At 52.4% G+C, this 14,584-nt stretch overlaps 3 protein-coding genes across 3 annotated transcripts; 1 reads left to right on the forward strand and 2 right to left on the reverse strand.

The window, feature by feature from the left end:
• Positions 1–209: 209 nt before the first annotated feature.
• On the forward strand, positions 210–10,195 carry FMP27 (Protein SABRE; the record flags this gene model as incomplete). Its single annotated transcript, XM_064833074.1, has 3 exons — positions 210–8,849; positions 8,898–9,030; positions 9,390–10,195. 3 exons carry the CDS (start codon positions 210–212, stop codon positions 10,193–10,195), a joined length of 9,579 nt encoding a protein of 3,192 aa, XP_064699343.1.
• Positions 10,196–10,529: 334 nt separating this feature from the next.
• LTS14_000362 (uncharacterized protein) lies at positions 10,530–11,374 on the reverse strand (the record flags this gene model as incomplete). The annotated part of the gene is made up of 2 exons (XM_064833075.1): positions 10,530–11,079; positions 11,112–11,374. 2 exons carry the CDS (start codon positions 11,372–11,374, stop codon positions 10,530–10,532), a joined length of 813 nt encoding a protein of 270 aa, XP_064699344.1.
• Positions 11,375–11,610: 236 nt separating this feature from the next.
• ELP2 (Elongator subunit elp2) lies at positions 11,611–14,019 on the reverse strand (the record flags this gene model as incomplete). The annotated part of the gene is made up of 1 exon (XM_064833076.1): positions 11,611–14,019. One exon carries the CDS (start codon positions 14,017–14,019, stop codon positions 11,611–11,613), a length of 2,409 nt encoding a protein of 802 aa, XP_064699345.1.
• Positions 14,020–14,584: the final 565 nt, after the last annotated feature.

Consider the following 14,584-nt stretch of genomic DNA (forward strand, 5'->3'; position numbering starts at 1 on the left):
CATCACAGCAAGTTCCCCTAGTCCCTTGCATTGCGTGACAGCCTACAACGACCGTGAACGCCACACTTGCATTGTCAGCGCGCCCAAGCTCCATGAGACATGCTGGAACGATCAATTGAAGCATGACTGCACACAGTGAGCCTTGTGCGAGAAAGCGATAACAAAGCGCTGGGTGCGCGTTACGCGCGACCAATGGCGCTTGCGCCGCGATGCCATTACCCACAGCGTCCTTCTTGCTAGGACTGGTTGTACTCGGCTACCTTTTCACCTTTGTTGTCTTCGCCGTCCTACGAATCCTTACTGGAGTGTCTATACAACGTGTGGGATACTCTGGTTTTCGACGTGTGTCCTTCAGTCCACGTCCCGGGCTGCGAATCCATGTCCGCGGACTCGGATTGTCATTGCACAGGCCGACCTTTGCCTTGCCAACATGGTGTAGTCTGGTCGTGACAGAGCTTGCGGTCACCGTTGATCTCAAGGCGATATCCTCAGGGAAGCCAAGCAAGCCAAGAGACGTCAAGAAGGAGGGTAATGGCGCACCACGGAAGTCGAAGGCGGAGCAGGAGGCTGAAGAAGGTCATGGCAAGCTCTGGCGGAAGTTGATGGACGTGAAGGAAAGGATCAAGAGACTGCATAGCAAGATCAACTACATCCGACTGGTTGATCTGGTCGCAATAGAGACAAGTGTCAACGTGGTTGGAGTCGGAAGCATTGAGCTTGAGAGATTGACTCTTTCCGTGGACACGCGGAGCAAGACTGTAGACCGCAGCAGGCTTTTCCAGCATCACAAGACGAAGCCAGAGAGTCAGGCACCAGCAGAGTGGAAATGTGTGGTTCGCAGTATCCTCTTCACGGCAGACGGTCGCGAGTCAAGCGAGTTACTGGACTACTGTGCTCTCAACATACATGGCATGCTGCATAATGAGCTGCAGGGACTCCGCGACGCATCGATCGCTCTCAAGCTTGGGCGGCTCAATGTGCCATATGATGACATCGAACATGCCAAGAAGTGTGCTGATTTGCTTCGTGGCAAGTACGCACAGCCGCACGCTGAGCATGCTAATGGCGATCTCGTCCTCACGCACGCTCTCAAAGAGCTCCAGAAGCCTGGCAGTCATGACGAAGACCTTGTGCGCACCGTCTCGGACTCCCGTGCCTTCGTTGCATCAATATTGCGCGGCATACAGGAAGTGCAGTTCGCAGTCAGCTTTTTCGGTCTGTCGCAGAAACTTGCTGTCAAAGGCCATTCGGACAAGGATGTGTACCTCAATCTCGCCATGAAGGAGGTCGGCCTAGATGTCTTGCGGCTCGATCCGAAAAGTCCAGCTCATCGCATGTACTTCTCCACCAAAGATGTCGCTCACCAGGGTCTGGTCACTGCAATAGCTATCTCCGCTGGCATCGATGACGGCCACGAGCATCCGGAGCGGATGGTTTATATCCCTATGGTCACAGCCACAGTCAAGACAACTTTGCCCTCTCGGACAATTCACTACAACAAGGAGAATAATGCAAAAGACCGCAACACCAATATGCTGTACGCCAACTTCGTCTGTACCTCGCCATCTGTCGACCTCGATCCAAAACACTTGCCGCTCGTACGCGACATATTGAAACGAAGAACGAGCTCCAAGTCACCTCCTCCGCACGCACGTTCGAACCGCCACAATCTCGTCTCACAGCTCCTACCCAAGGCCCATGTCAAGCTTTCTATACAGGAGCCCGTCATCCGTGTGTCATTGCCTCCAATGGACAAGGCCAATACCGGTGAAGAGGACTTCGACCTGCTCATCTCGTCCATGTCCTCAATGGCTTTCGATCTCGAGTCTTCTCATGCTGCAGAAGAAGGTGTACGCTACAGTTTCGCTACTCAATACCGGCACACTCGGCATCATCTATACTACCAGACTGTAGCTGGGGAGCGTCACGATCTCATGCAGAGTGATACTGTGGAAGTTCAGGTTGATGTCAATGCCATACCCGAGCCATCTGTGACTGCCAATGCTCAATTTCGCACCCTGTCGTTATTCCTGGTACGACCCGACATTTGTGCAGGTGTTCGCCAGATAGTACGGCAGCTTCGGAAGAACGTACTCGCGCGTCCAGAATGTGATCCGAAGAAGACAGCAAGCTTTCTACGTACCCTGCCGCCATGGTTGGACTCATGCCGCATGGAGGGCACCGACTTCAGTCTCGAGCTGGCAGGTGTGGATGATCAGGTCTCCAAGGACACTAGAGGCTTCGCATTGCAGCTCGAGTCATGGAACACAGACTACAAAGCCCATAGAGAGAATATTGTTGAACCGATCAAACGTCGGAGATCCTTTAGCAAAGACACTTCCGACAGGGATCGTCCATCCTCCCGACAAGCATCGCCTCGTAGGAGATACCAAAGTTTTGCCGATGGTCGACGGCTCACTGTACATGTCCAGAACCTGGAGGGTTTAATTGTGGACTCCGTGGAGGCTGCTGAGCCCGAACAATTCCTATCCTTGCCTCGATTCGAGGTTGCCTTCTCAACCACTACCGACTCGAACGGCCCAATATTCCACATCAACTCACATGCAAAGAGCTTACTACTGCAGTATTCTCTGTACCATCATTTTGCTATGGGAGTGGCAGTCATGGTCATCAAGAAGACCTTCCTGGAGCACGTCAAGGAAGATGAAAAGCGACCAGCTCCGGTCAGAAGACAGCCTAGCTTGACAGTACCTGGTAGTCCATTGTCCGATTCGGAAGAACTGGACGAGCTTGCCAGGACCGAGCTCACAACGATTGACTTCAAGGCCAAGCTTGTTCAGATCAAAGCACGCATGCCCGCCGATCCGCCGATGATGTTGCAATTATGCGGCATCGAGACCGGAAGGCATCGGTGGTCGAACCCGTTCATGCGATGCCGAATGGCACGAATGTATGCACGCGCACCAAGGACGAAGCAGGTGTGGAGCAGAGTTGTCGGCACGAGGAACTTGCGCGCTGATCTGCGTGACATCAAGCGAAAGGCTGGCAGAGACTTCGCGACCGAGAGGTCATTCGACATCGTCGCTGATAACGTTCGGTTCTCTGTACCACACTCACTCATAGTGCATAGCATATTCGACAATATCACAAACATTATAAAGACCTCCAAGCAGCTACAACACCATTTTGTCACTGGCACAAACGAGTATGTGCTCACGAAAGAACCAGAAAAACCGAAGCACGTGCCTCGGATCACACTGCGTACGAAGCAGCTACTACTTAATGTCGAGGACAGTGGCTTCGAGTGGAAGCTAGGTGCGATATATCGCACCGGGCTACAAGAGCAGAAGCAAAGACTCGCTCGCGAGGAAGCATTCCGACTCAAGGAGAAACGACTCTCGCGGACAGCAGCACGAGGGAGCTCCCGTTTCCGAGCACAGTCTGCTCACCTAGGCAATCGTTCACGATCACGAAACCGCACGCCTACGCCCAACACTGGCAAGCAGCGCAGTCACAGCGGTCAGGCCACCTCGCGAGCCACCTCAAAAGATAGGCATCGCCACGGCCGACACGCACTGCGCTATGATGCAGATGGAAGGTGTGGCATAAGCGACTCCTCTCAACTAAGTATTGAACGCGCACGGGAGAAGTTGCAATTGCTGAATTCACAGTCCTGGAAGAACAGAATAGATCGTGTTCTGCAATTCCAGACTCATGCTATCAAGGAAATTCGAGACCTGATGCTAGGCGCGGATGATATCGAGGAGGAGGCCGAAAATCAAGAGTCAATCTTGGCTTTGAACCAGCGGCCGGGTTTGATGACCGCGATCATTAGCGAGCTCAACTTGACGGTCGACAAACCCTCCTTCCCCTTGGAGGACTATCCGAAATTTCTTCATGACATTGGCAAAGGCATGCCGTATGACATGATTTATGGCCTCCTCTTACCAATGAATCTACATCTCACCATGGGCGAACTTCGATTTCAGCTCCGAGACTATCCACTGCCGCTGCTTCACGTCCCTATGCTCGCGAATGGCCAATCGCCACGCCTCCCTACGTTAGCATTACGCACAGACTTCGTGATCGCCGAAGAGTTCAGAGACATCGAGTCGCAGCGATCTGTCAAGGTTGAAGTAGTTCCTACTAGCAAGATGAACGCTGGAGCTGATGCGTACGCTATCGATGTACGACGCACCATTTCCGCGGTGAAGACGTACTCGGACATGAAATTTGAGATACATACGAGCAACCCGACAAAAATCACATGGGGCACTTCATATCAGCCGGCAATTCAAGATACAATGCAAGTCATTGAAGGATTCACTAAGCCTCCGTATGACCCTTCCGATCGCGTCGGCTTCTGGGACAAGATCAGGCTGAGCTTCCACTCTCGAGTCAATGTAGCATGGAAAGGTGATGGAGACCTGCACCTCATCCTCAAGGGCACTCGGGATCCGTACACGGTCACTGGAAACGGTGCTGGGCTGGTCATGGTCTGGCGGAATGATGTACGATGGAATGTGGCACAGAACAAAGATGGTCGAAAGTTCATGACGGTCGATAGTGGTGACTACATTCTCGCGGTACCCGACTTCAATAGCTATGCTCGGAGATCTCAAGAGAATGGTGCTGAGATGGACGGTACTTCCTCGACTTCCAGCTACAAGAGAGATGCTATCTTCCGTAAGGTGGTCATGAAACTGTCCGGTAAGGTGCAATGGCTTGCGGGACTCGTGTTCGAACGAGATACAACCGACGGTAAGCGTCTGTTTGACTTTAAGCCGCACTACGACGTCGTCCTCAAGCACCCAGATTTTGCCAAAGCTAGTCCGGGAGAAAACTACGATGCCTACCGTGGCTTTCGGAGCGATCACATCCACATGTCGATCGCTGTGATCGCACCGCATGGTCGAGACTGGTCGGTCACGAATTCAACACCGTCGGACAATTACAATGCAGTGCACCTTACCCCGAAGTTCTTTTCCCATTTCTTCAGCTGGTGGAGCATGTTCTCTGGCATCATGTCTCTGCCAGTAAGGCAAGGGCCACTTTGGGGTGCCATGCAAAAGAAGAGCAAGAAGTTCGGGCGCCACATTGCAACTATCAAGTACAATTTACTTCTATCGCCACTATACATCAGCCATGTCTACAAGCACAAAGAGGCGGAAGACTACAAAGGCAGTACCGTGTCTGCCACTGGTCTAAAGATGAAGCTCAATAGCTTCATGCTCGACCTGCATCAGCGCCGAGAGCACTTCGACATCAAGGACTCAGAAGGCACCATCACCAAGAAGACAAGTGCGATGCGCATCAACCAGGCACAACTTGACTTCATCCATGCTGATCTGCGTGCACTATCCGCGAGCATTGCCGGCACGAGTTCAGACGATATCGACAAGGCTGATGATGACCTGCTAGCATCGCTGCAGGGCCAAAGTGATACCGTTGACATGTCCAAGTTCGACATACCAGACAATGACTTCGGCTGGATCGACATGGACGACTTTGTCGAGCTTGACTGGATCCTACCAGCAGAGTCTGACCCTGAAACCAAGATCCTACCTTTGGGCTTCGCACCACGATTCACGTACTTCCGCCAGACAGATCATGGCGGTACGATAGCTGGTGATCCGTCCAGGACTAGTCCCTTTGGAGACGAGCCGACACATTACTGCAACATGTCTACAAAGGCCGACCCTCGCCGAGTGCAGGTAGACCTCATTGAGCATAGGCTAGACACACTTCGTGAGCAAAGGGAGCACAACGAGCGTGCAATAGGTGATCAAGAATTGAAGCTCGCCCAGACGGGTGCAAGCAACAAGCACACGCTCCAGCAGATTGAGAAGAAGCTTGGTGTATTGCGTAGTCACAGTGAGCACATTCAGAAGAAGCGAGGATTCCTCGAGAACATGCTGGCAACACTCATGCACCGTCTCGAGCACAATGACCCTGCAGTTGTGCCCGAGCTCGAGACTAGCGAAGCCTTCTTCGACCACCACGAGAATGCTCCCGAACAGACAGACGAGTACGCAAAGATGGACACTGCGCCCCTCGCGGACTACAATAGCGACTTCAACAACCGATTTGTTGTTCATAACGCACAGATCAAATGGAATAATCCCTTGCGTAACATCATCTTGCGCTACATCCATCAAAACAGTCAGCGCCGAGGGTTCGTATACTACATGTCACGACGAGCTATCAAATTCATCTTGGATGTTCTGGAAGGGCGGGAAAAGTCCGACAATTCTACGCCTTCTGGGAGAAGACACTCACAGCTTACACAGCTAAGCGCTTTATCGCCAGGCGTTGATGACGAGCAGACCGTGGAAGACCGAATCGAGCAGATCTTGAAGGATGGGAGGAATTTTGTTAATGCAGATGAGCCAATGGTGGAGCAAGAGTTCACGAAGAATGTCAGAGGCGACGGCCCGAACGACAATATCGCCCAAGAATACACGCGTCTTAACGTCTACCACTTCCGTCTCATTGCACCACAAGTGCAGCTGCAAAGCGAGAAGAACCCAAAGTCCGTGGTGCTGGTGACCGCGAAGGGCATGCAGCTGAAGATTGTACAGATCATGGATAAGGACAATGTCAATGACGATGTAAGCGGACTGGTCCAGCGTCGCTTCACGGCTGCGGCAGATAATCTGCAGATGTTCGTGACGAGCACGAAGACTTTCTCGACCGAGTTCTTCCACATGTACTCGGCCAATCTTTATGGCGCGAAGGCTGGTACGCAATGGCCACCGTGGGTGCCGATGGAAATCATGTTTGAGTATGTGACCAATCCTTATGGCTTCAACCGGGTCGTTGAGCGTACTTCTGCGAGTCTGCGATACGACAAGTATAACAATCTTCGCCTCAAATACACTGACGACGTCGCTGGCGAAGACCGCAAGCGAACAAAGACTGAAGAAGACAACGAAGAGCGGATGGACCATGTATGGCTCGTATTTCCATATTTGCGAGCCATGTGCGACTCGGCGCAATACTACGCTATGTACATTATCGTGATGGATCTGCTGCTCTACAACGAGCCACTGGAGAAGACCCGAAGCGAGCGACTGGAGAAGATTATGCTTGCTTCCGACTTCAGCGATTTGACTGGTGCGCCTCAAATGGTGCAGATGCTGCAGGAACGCATACGACAGCTCGAGGAGATCAAGATGCACTTTCAGATCAACGAAAGATTCCTTGACCGTCAAGGCTGGAAGGATCGGATCTCCATGGATCAGGACCTGGCGAGCTGTGAAGACGAGCTCTTCTTTATGATGAAGGCTATCACAACTTCCCAGCAGCGGATCGAAGATCGTAGGGAGCAGGAGAATGCGACCGGTGTTGTGCACCTTAGCATGTTTTCCAAAGAGATTGCTTGGCATCTAACGCGCGAAGGCTCCGAGCCTCTGGTAGAGTTCCAACTCAAGGATGCTTCATTCGAACGCACCGACAACAACGACGGGTCCAACTACAATGTGATGGAGATCGGGCGTATCAACGGCTTCAACCTTTTACCGGACGCCTTGTATCCCGAAATCATCGCTCCTTTCATCAATGATAGTCGAGGTGGCCGTCAGCTTGTTCCAGGCGTAAACATGCTTCGGATCCACTGGCTAATGCTTGAGGCTATCGCCGGTATACCGGTCGTTGACTACTTCGAGATCGACCTTGTGCCACTGAAGATGCAAGTCGAGCGAGAAGTGGCTAAGAGACTGTTCGAGTACGTCTTCCCAGGTGCTGGAGGAAATGCATTCGAGGGCAACAATGCCTCGCCGTTCATGGTGAAGAACATGCTCCCGCCGCAGGAGGAAGAGGAAGATGAGGGTACTAAGAACGAGAAGGCCAGTGGTACAGCAGGAACTGAGACTCCACGCCTGAGCAATCAGTCTCGTGAGGCGGAAAGTGCGCATCCTCACGGCAATGGTAACCTCATTGGCTCTTTGGAGCACCGCTTACAGCCTACCCTTCACCTGAACAAGCAACGCAAGCCAAAAGCGGACGGCAAAGGCCTGGGTATCTCGCATGCTGGCTTGTCGCACGGCTTTGGGCTTTTCCACCAGAGCGATCGACCTGGCGCTGCACCTCGAACAAACACATCTCGGCAAGCTCTAGCAGCTGCCAACTCACCTCGCATGTCACGATCGCCAAGCGAGCGCTCGATTGTGACAATGGCTAGCAACGCTGGTGAAGGCAACGAAAAGTCCAGTAGCAGAAGGGCGCTGTTGCACCGCACACACAGCGTAGAGCGCAAGAAGAAGGACGAGCGATCTGACGATCTGACGCAGATGATGAACCGTGCATCCAACTACATGACCCTTTCGTTTGTCAAGATACCGAGTATGGTCCTCTGCTTGAGCTACAAGGGTTCAGGACGGCACAACATTGAAGATGTGCACGACCTTGTCTTCCGCATGCCCACGCTGGAGTACCGCAACAAGACTTGGTCGAACCTCGACCTCGCCCTGCAGCTGAAGAAAGATGTTATAAGGGCATTGATCTCACACGCCGGAGCTATCGTGACTAACAAATTCAGCCATCACAGACCAACTCGCCAGCAGCAGAGCAGGCTGCGCGAGCTGGCGAATATGAGTACGTTTGTTGCCTCAGCAGGCAACGGTGGCTCGTCAGGTACGTCCGAGACTAATAGCTTGTTGGACTTGACTGGAGATACTCCTGGTAGACCTTCGACCGCGAGTGCTAGACCGAGCACGCTCAACAGGACCATATCACAAGACTCCACCCCTGGTAGTTCTGCGAACGGATCTGGATTTGGTCATGATGAGCAGAAGATGGCGGAAGCGCTGCAGTCCAACGGCGACCATGATGGGTCGTACGAGAGGCCGCGTAGCCAGCCTCGACTGCACATGCCTGGCGACAGCGAGGTAAGCCAGATAACGGAACACAGTATGACTGCGACTAACATTATGCAGCCTTCAATATCCCGCACCAGGGCGGCCTCGTTTAGTCGCCACATCTCGGGCTTCGGCGAACGATTACGGCAGAGAGCCACACAGGACTCGACGACGACGTCGGGCGAAGAGAACGAAGAGACGAATCGGAAGAGTAAGCTGCTGCTCGGGGGACAGAAGCTTTTGAGAACGTTGAGAGACTAGTGCATAGCATTTTATCAGGGCGAAAAGGACAGGAAGGGCACCTGGCTTTCGATACAATACCCTGATTACTTTGGGAGGCGTTGCATAAGCCCATATGAGCATTTGAAGGCGTTGATGGAAAGATTACCAAGCAGATGGCTCATGTACAGATTCAAGTTCCATGCTCGCCATTGCTGTATCGTTCACGTGACTGCTTTCCCTGTCGGCTCCTCCGCTGAGCTCCGCATCTCGTCTTCAACGTACCAGTAACCACCAGGAACTGCTATTGTATGATCAACCACCAAAGTATGCGCACCTCACATAACGCAGGTGCAGCTCAAGCACTGTTCCGAGTCTTCATTCAACCAGCGTTGCATGTATCCGCACCGAGGCCAGGCATACTGCCTCACAACGCGAATCACACGTCACGACATACTTCCGTACCGCATTACCAGCCCACACGATCTTTCTCACACACCTCGATCCGCTCCAGCAAGACACGAGAACCGGAGAAGCGCACACAGAAGTGGGACGAAGAGATTACAGCAAAGAGGATCCAGCTAGTCAATCCAGAGACGAACCAGCTCCCTCGGAATGAAGAGACGGGCGAGCTCATCGAGAGCGTACAGACTCGTTACGATGTTTTGCACAGCTACGACAAGAAGACGCATCGGTTAATACAATTAAGTGTCGACGAACCGGACAATCGCTACTTCATACCAATATGCAAAATCGTCAGCAAAAAACAAATATTCGATGCAGACAAAAAGCGCAAAGTGCAAGTGAAAGAACGCCAGAAGGAGTCAGCTAAAGCGAGTAGCGTTAAAACACTAGAGCTGAATTGGGCGATCGACGGCAACGACCTGGCGCACAGGCTGGAAAAGGTGCAAGATTTCTTGGGCGAGGGCCGGAGAGTGGAGATCGTGCTTGCGGCGAAAAAGAGAGGCCGGAAAGCTACGAAGGTGGAGTGTGAAGGGGTTTTGGGGAAGATACGGGAGACTTTGGGTGCTGTGCCAGGAGCCAAGGAGATCAAGTCATTGGATGGGAAGTTGGGTGGCTTTGCGACGTTGATATTGCAGGGCTCGGCGTCGGCGGCAGCGGCACAGGCACAGCCAAGTAAGGAGGCTGGTGGATGACCTGAAATGTGTACAAGCCATACGAATGTACAAATGAAGCACACCAGATATGTAATACATGTCAACCGGTGGTTGCAAAGCCAGAGCTATGCATATGCTTCAGCTTCCACCCGAAACCCGTGGTGAGCACAACGATACCTATTCCGTTTTGGCGGGCCCCCTGCATACCACCCATCATGGTACGACGGCGCGAATCTTTCCATGACTGCTTCTACGAATTTCTTTGGTGTGAAACCTCTACGGTCAGATGGCCTGTTATGCCCTACATGACACTGTGCAGGCAAGGCAATTTCAAGTACAAGACAACCTTGCCACAACCGATTCGTGTCGGACATTAGTCCTGCAAAAAGCCGAGAGTGTTGTCAGCTACGCCCCGTAGTCGCTCGCGAAACTTATCCAGCCCCGTGGCGAGCCAACAGCGGTGTTGGAAAGCATGTTCTTCGAGCAAAGCCAGCTTAGCGTCGGTCGTTATACGTACGATCTGGCGTGCCAAGTCTTTGTTGCGCGTAGGAAGGACGTACTTGATGAGTGGCAGCTCGTCGAATCTCTGATCAGGCCATGCTGTGCACCAACGCCCGCCAGGATGATCACGGATGTAGGGCTCGTTCGTGGGATACTCTTGGCGGAACTCGTTCGGCCACCGACCGGCTCGAGTCAATCTGACCTTGAGGATTGCATGTATTGAGCCGAGCTGAATGCCGGTATGCTTCAGTACCTTGTTCTCGATCTTTCTCGCATGTGCCCAAGCGCGTCCCGATGGCGTACTGAGCTCCTCGAAGCTCCAGCACCACGACTCCACACCAAGAAATCTGATCGCAGCAGCATTCCTCGGTCCGATCATCTTGAGCCATCGCTTGAGCGCTGTGAGCTCCATGGCATAGATGCTACTCTGTGCCATCGTCCATTTACCGCTCACATTCCACACTCGAGGTTGGATGAGAAAGGTGTTGACGCGAAAAAGAAAGCCGGCATTGCCTCTTCTCTGATCTGCTTGCAGGTTTCCGTCATGGCCACAAGCTTGCCGTAGTTCTTGTGTTCTTGTCGGAAGTCTTTCGATCTTTTGCGACTCTTGCTGGTGGTATCACGACTCAGGCGAAAAGGCTTTGGTTCATGAAGCACGGCCTCATAGATGTTGAGCCTCAGCTCGAGTGGGAGCTTCGCGAGTGGCGATCTCTCCATGGTATGGACGTCTTTAGTGTCGGTGTCGGCGCTGTCAATTCTCTTGCTTTCAGAATGAGTGAAGTTGTAGATTATGGCGTGCTTGACCTAGAAAGACATGATGTTTCCCCTTTCGCGCTAGAGGATGTTCCACACTTTTCTTTGTGGACTTCACAATAGGCAGGCACCACCCAAACATTCTCCGGGACACCAAAACTGACGAATAGCAATCTCGACGGCGATCCTTCAGACGTCTCTCATGTCTGGAACCTGAACAACCTGACCGCTCCATCTTCACTTGCAACAGCCAAATTCTGCTCCTCCTTCCCTGTACCGACGCTGGGTCGCCATCGGAGGCATGTGATCGCCGCCGAAGAACAATGATGCACGGGTAGCATCCGCTGCTGCGTGACCTCTAGTGCATTTGTGCTGAGATTGACAATACCGACACAGCCATCATCGGTACCATATGCCAGCAGCAGTGTCGCCAGAATCGTCTCGTGGTGAATCGCAACGGCTGTGATAGAGACATGCGCTGGAATATTCGCGATACATTCAGCTTGACCATCTGCAAGCTTCCATACTCTTACATGTTTGTCCCTACCAGCGGTGGCAAAGACGTGTCCTGCAGCTGTCGGCGCCCAGTCACAGTCCAGAATCATCCTCGTGTGACCTTTAGGATTGGCGATCAATGGCGCATACCGAGTCGGTTCTTTTGAGTTCCTCTCAAAGAGAGCCCACTGCCTATCCCTTCCGACACTGAGCAGATATAGATCGTCCCCTGAGAAAGCCAAGGCCGTGACAGTCAGAGTATGCGCGGTCAGTGCCGGCTTCACTTCACGCCACTCGCTTGTCTCGTACAAGCGAATTACAGCATGATCGATCGAGCTGGCTTTGCATGCCGTGGCGACAAGTCTACCGTCATGACTCGCGGCTACTGCGCTGATCTCGTAGCCATGACCATAGAGCTTCTCATGCTCAGGCCACAATGTATGGCGTGCAAGCTGATCCTCGTATGGGGGATGATCGATGTCAAGGGTCGACTTGTGGATGACGGAATCGGGAGCAACTACTTGGTGCTCGTCAGCATGACCATTGACCTGACCATCCGCAGGCTCATCGTCGGCTACAGCAGCAACGGCTTTGTTGGACAGGCCAAGCACTGGTATATTTGCAGCATCTGCAAGTGTGCCGTCCACAGTCGATGGAGTCCCCGATAGCGTTGTTAAAAGATGATCGATAGCCCTTGGCTTATCGAAGACTCGTAGCAACTTCTCATCTGCTCCGGAGATAAATTGGTTCACTCCAAGGGAACTGATACAGTTGAGATCATACCCATGGATTTGTGGTCGTGCAAACTCATGCCAGGATACGTGTCCATCGCGCTTCCACTCTGCCAGAAGTCTCGTAGTCTGATCAGAGCTGGTCGTGAGTAAATACGAACCATCCCGGCTCCAAGCCACACCTTGCACTTCTTGGGTGTGACCACTTATGCCAACCTGCTGTCGCCACGAGTCAACAGCACGGTCATATAACCATCTTCTCCAGCTACCTGTGCGTCCAAGGCTCACTACAGACTCGACATCTGGCTGCCAAAGGCCAATCCAGAAGCCTCCAGTACTGCCTGTGGCAGTAGTCGAGCCCTTCTGCGAACTTATTTCTCCCAGTCTAGCATTACACACCCAAAAGCCTGAGGCCTCGTCGGCTTGCCATATTGCTAGCGAATTATCTGCGGAGGCAGAAAGCAGTCTTGGTGCGCTCTGATCGGTCCAAGAAGGTGCCCATTTCGCCGTGTATATCCAGTCTTCGTGGCCGATGAGAAGAGCTTCGAATGTCACAGCGAACTTCGCGGTCTCAAGGCCAACTCTGTGCGCCTTATTTGAGAGTGACTTTTTCGTTGCCGCTAATCCTGCATCAGGCACATCACTCAATTTAATTCCGGCGTGATCGCCAGCACTGCGGAAACGCCAAAGTCTGATGTATTTGTCTTGGCTAGCAGAAGCCAGCAGAATGTCTTCCCCACTGTGGACGAAGTCAAGAGATCGTATCCATCCTTCGTGTCCTGCGAGAGATGCTTGCAGCTCGAATTCTGCATCCTCACTAGGCCTTGAGAACAATTGTATCGTCGAGGATGTGCCAGCGACTGCTATAGTGACTGATCCACCCCTAAGATGAACAAGTGCAGTAGTTAGCGGTAACATTCGTGGTTTGAGCGAGATACTCTGGATCAGATCCGCCCCTGCTCCAGTCAGTCTCCATATCTTCATTGTGCCGTCTGCTGCACCAGTGACGAAGATGTCGCAATCTGGCAAGACCGATATGGTATTGATAGAGGCAGAGTGCTCCGTAAGGACAGCCACCTGCTCGTATGACGGCCTCGAAGGGTCATGGCTAGGTTTCCATACTCGAACAGTTTTATCTGCACCGCCACTAATGAGATGGCAACCAGAATCAGTGATGTTAAACTTGATAGCATTTACTGTATCTGTATGACCACGAAGCAGTGCTGATACACCGCGACATCGGGGATCAGCTGGATTCCAGATGGCAATGTTGACTCCAGCTCCAAAAGCGAGGACTCCAGGCCCCCAGTCGGCCGCTGATGGATGTCTGTTACCACCAGCGGCAGTGTGGCTCACTTCTGCCGCCAGATCGTCGCTAGTCATCATTCGTGAACGGAGAGGCGTAGTTGATAATGTTGTTTCTGGACCTGTGAAAATTGTCTTGAAGACTCACGCTAGCCTTATCGGGTAGTGGCAAAAATGTTGAAGGAGATGGTGGCAATGCTACGATCCCATCTTACCAATGCCTTCATTTCTCGCACGTATCAGTGTTCCTACTACTACGTAATACAGTATCGCGAGACTGGCACACAAAAGTTGCAATGGCAGACTCAATATCGCTGAAGGTAGAGTTCACGTACGCCTGTTACCTACAATATGCGCACTAGGAGTCTACGATACTGATCTGCTGTCAAGCGGTGGTCTCGAACTACTATTCTCAAATCAACGCAAACATAAGATCACTGTGCCTGGAAAGGATTCAAAGGGTAGCTCTGCGACTGTCGCCTACCTCATCCAATGGCTCTGCGAAAACCTTATCAAGGACCCACGAAAGGAGATGTTCTTGCTCGATGACACTGTGTACGATATTTGTGTCCCCGATCCATGCTGATCTCGCTAACAAGTCTGACGCAGTCGACCCGGCATACTAGTGCTCATTAATGATGCT

The sequence above is a fragment of the Recurvomyces mirabilis genome (genome assembly GCF_035927965.1).
Source record: "Recurvomyces mirabilis strain CCFEE 5264 chromosome Unknown scaffold_1, whole genome shotgun sequence".
Classification (NCBI taxonomy): domain Eukaryota; kingdom Fungi; phylum Ascomycota; class Dothideomycetes; order Mycosphaerellales; family Teratosphaeriaceae; genus Recurvomyces; species Recurvomyces mirabilis.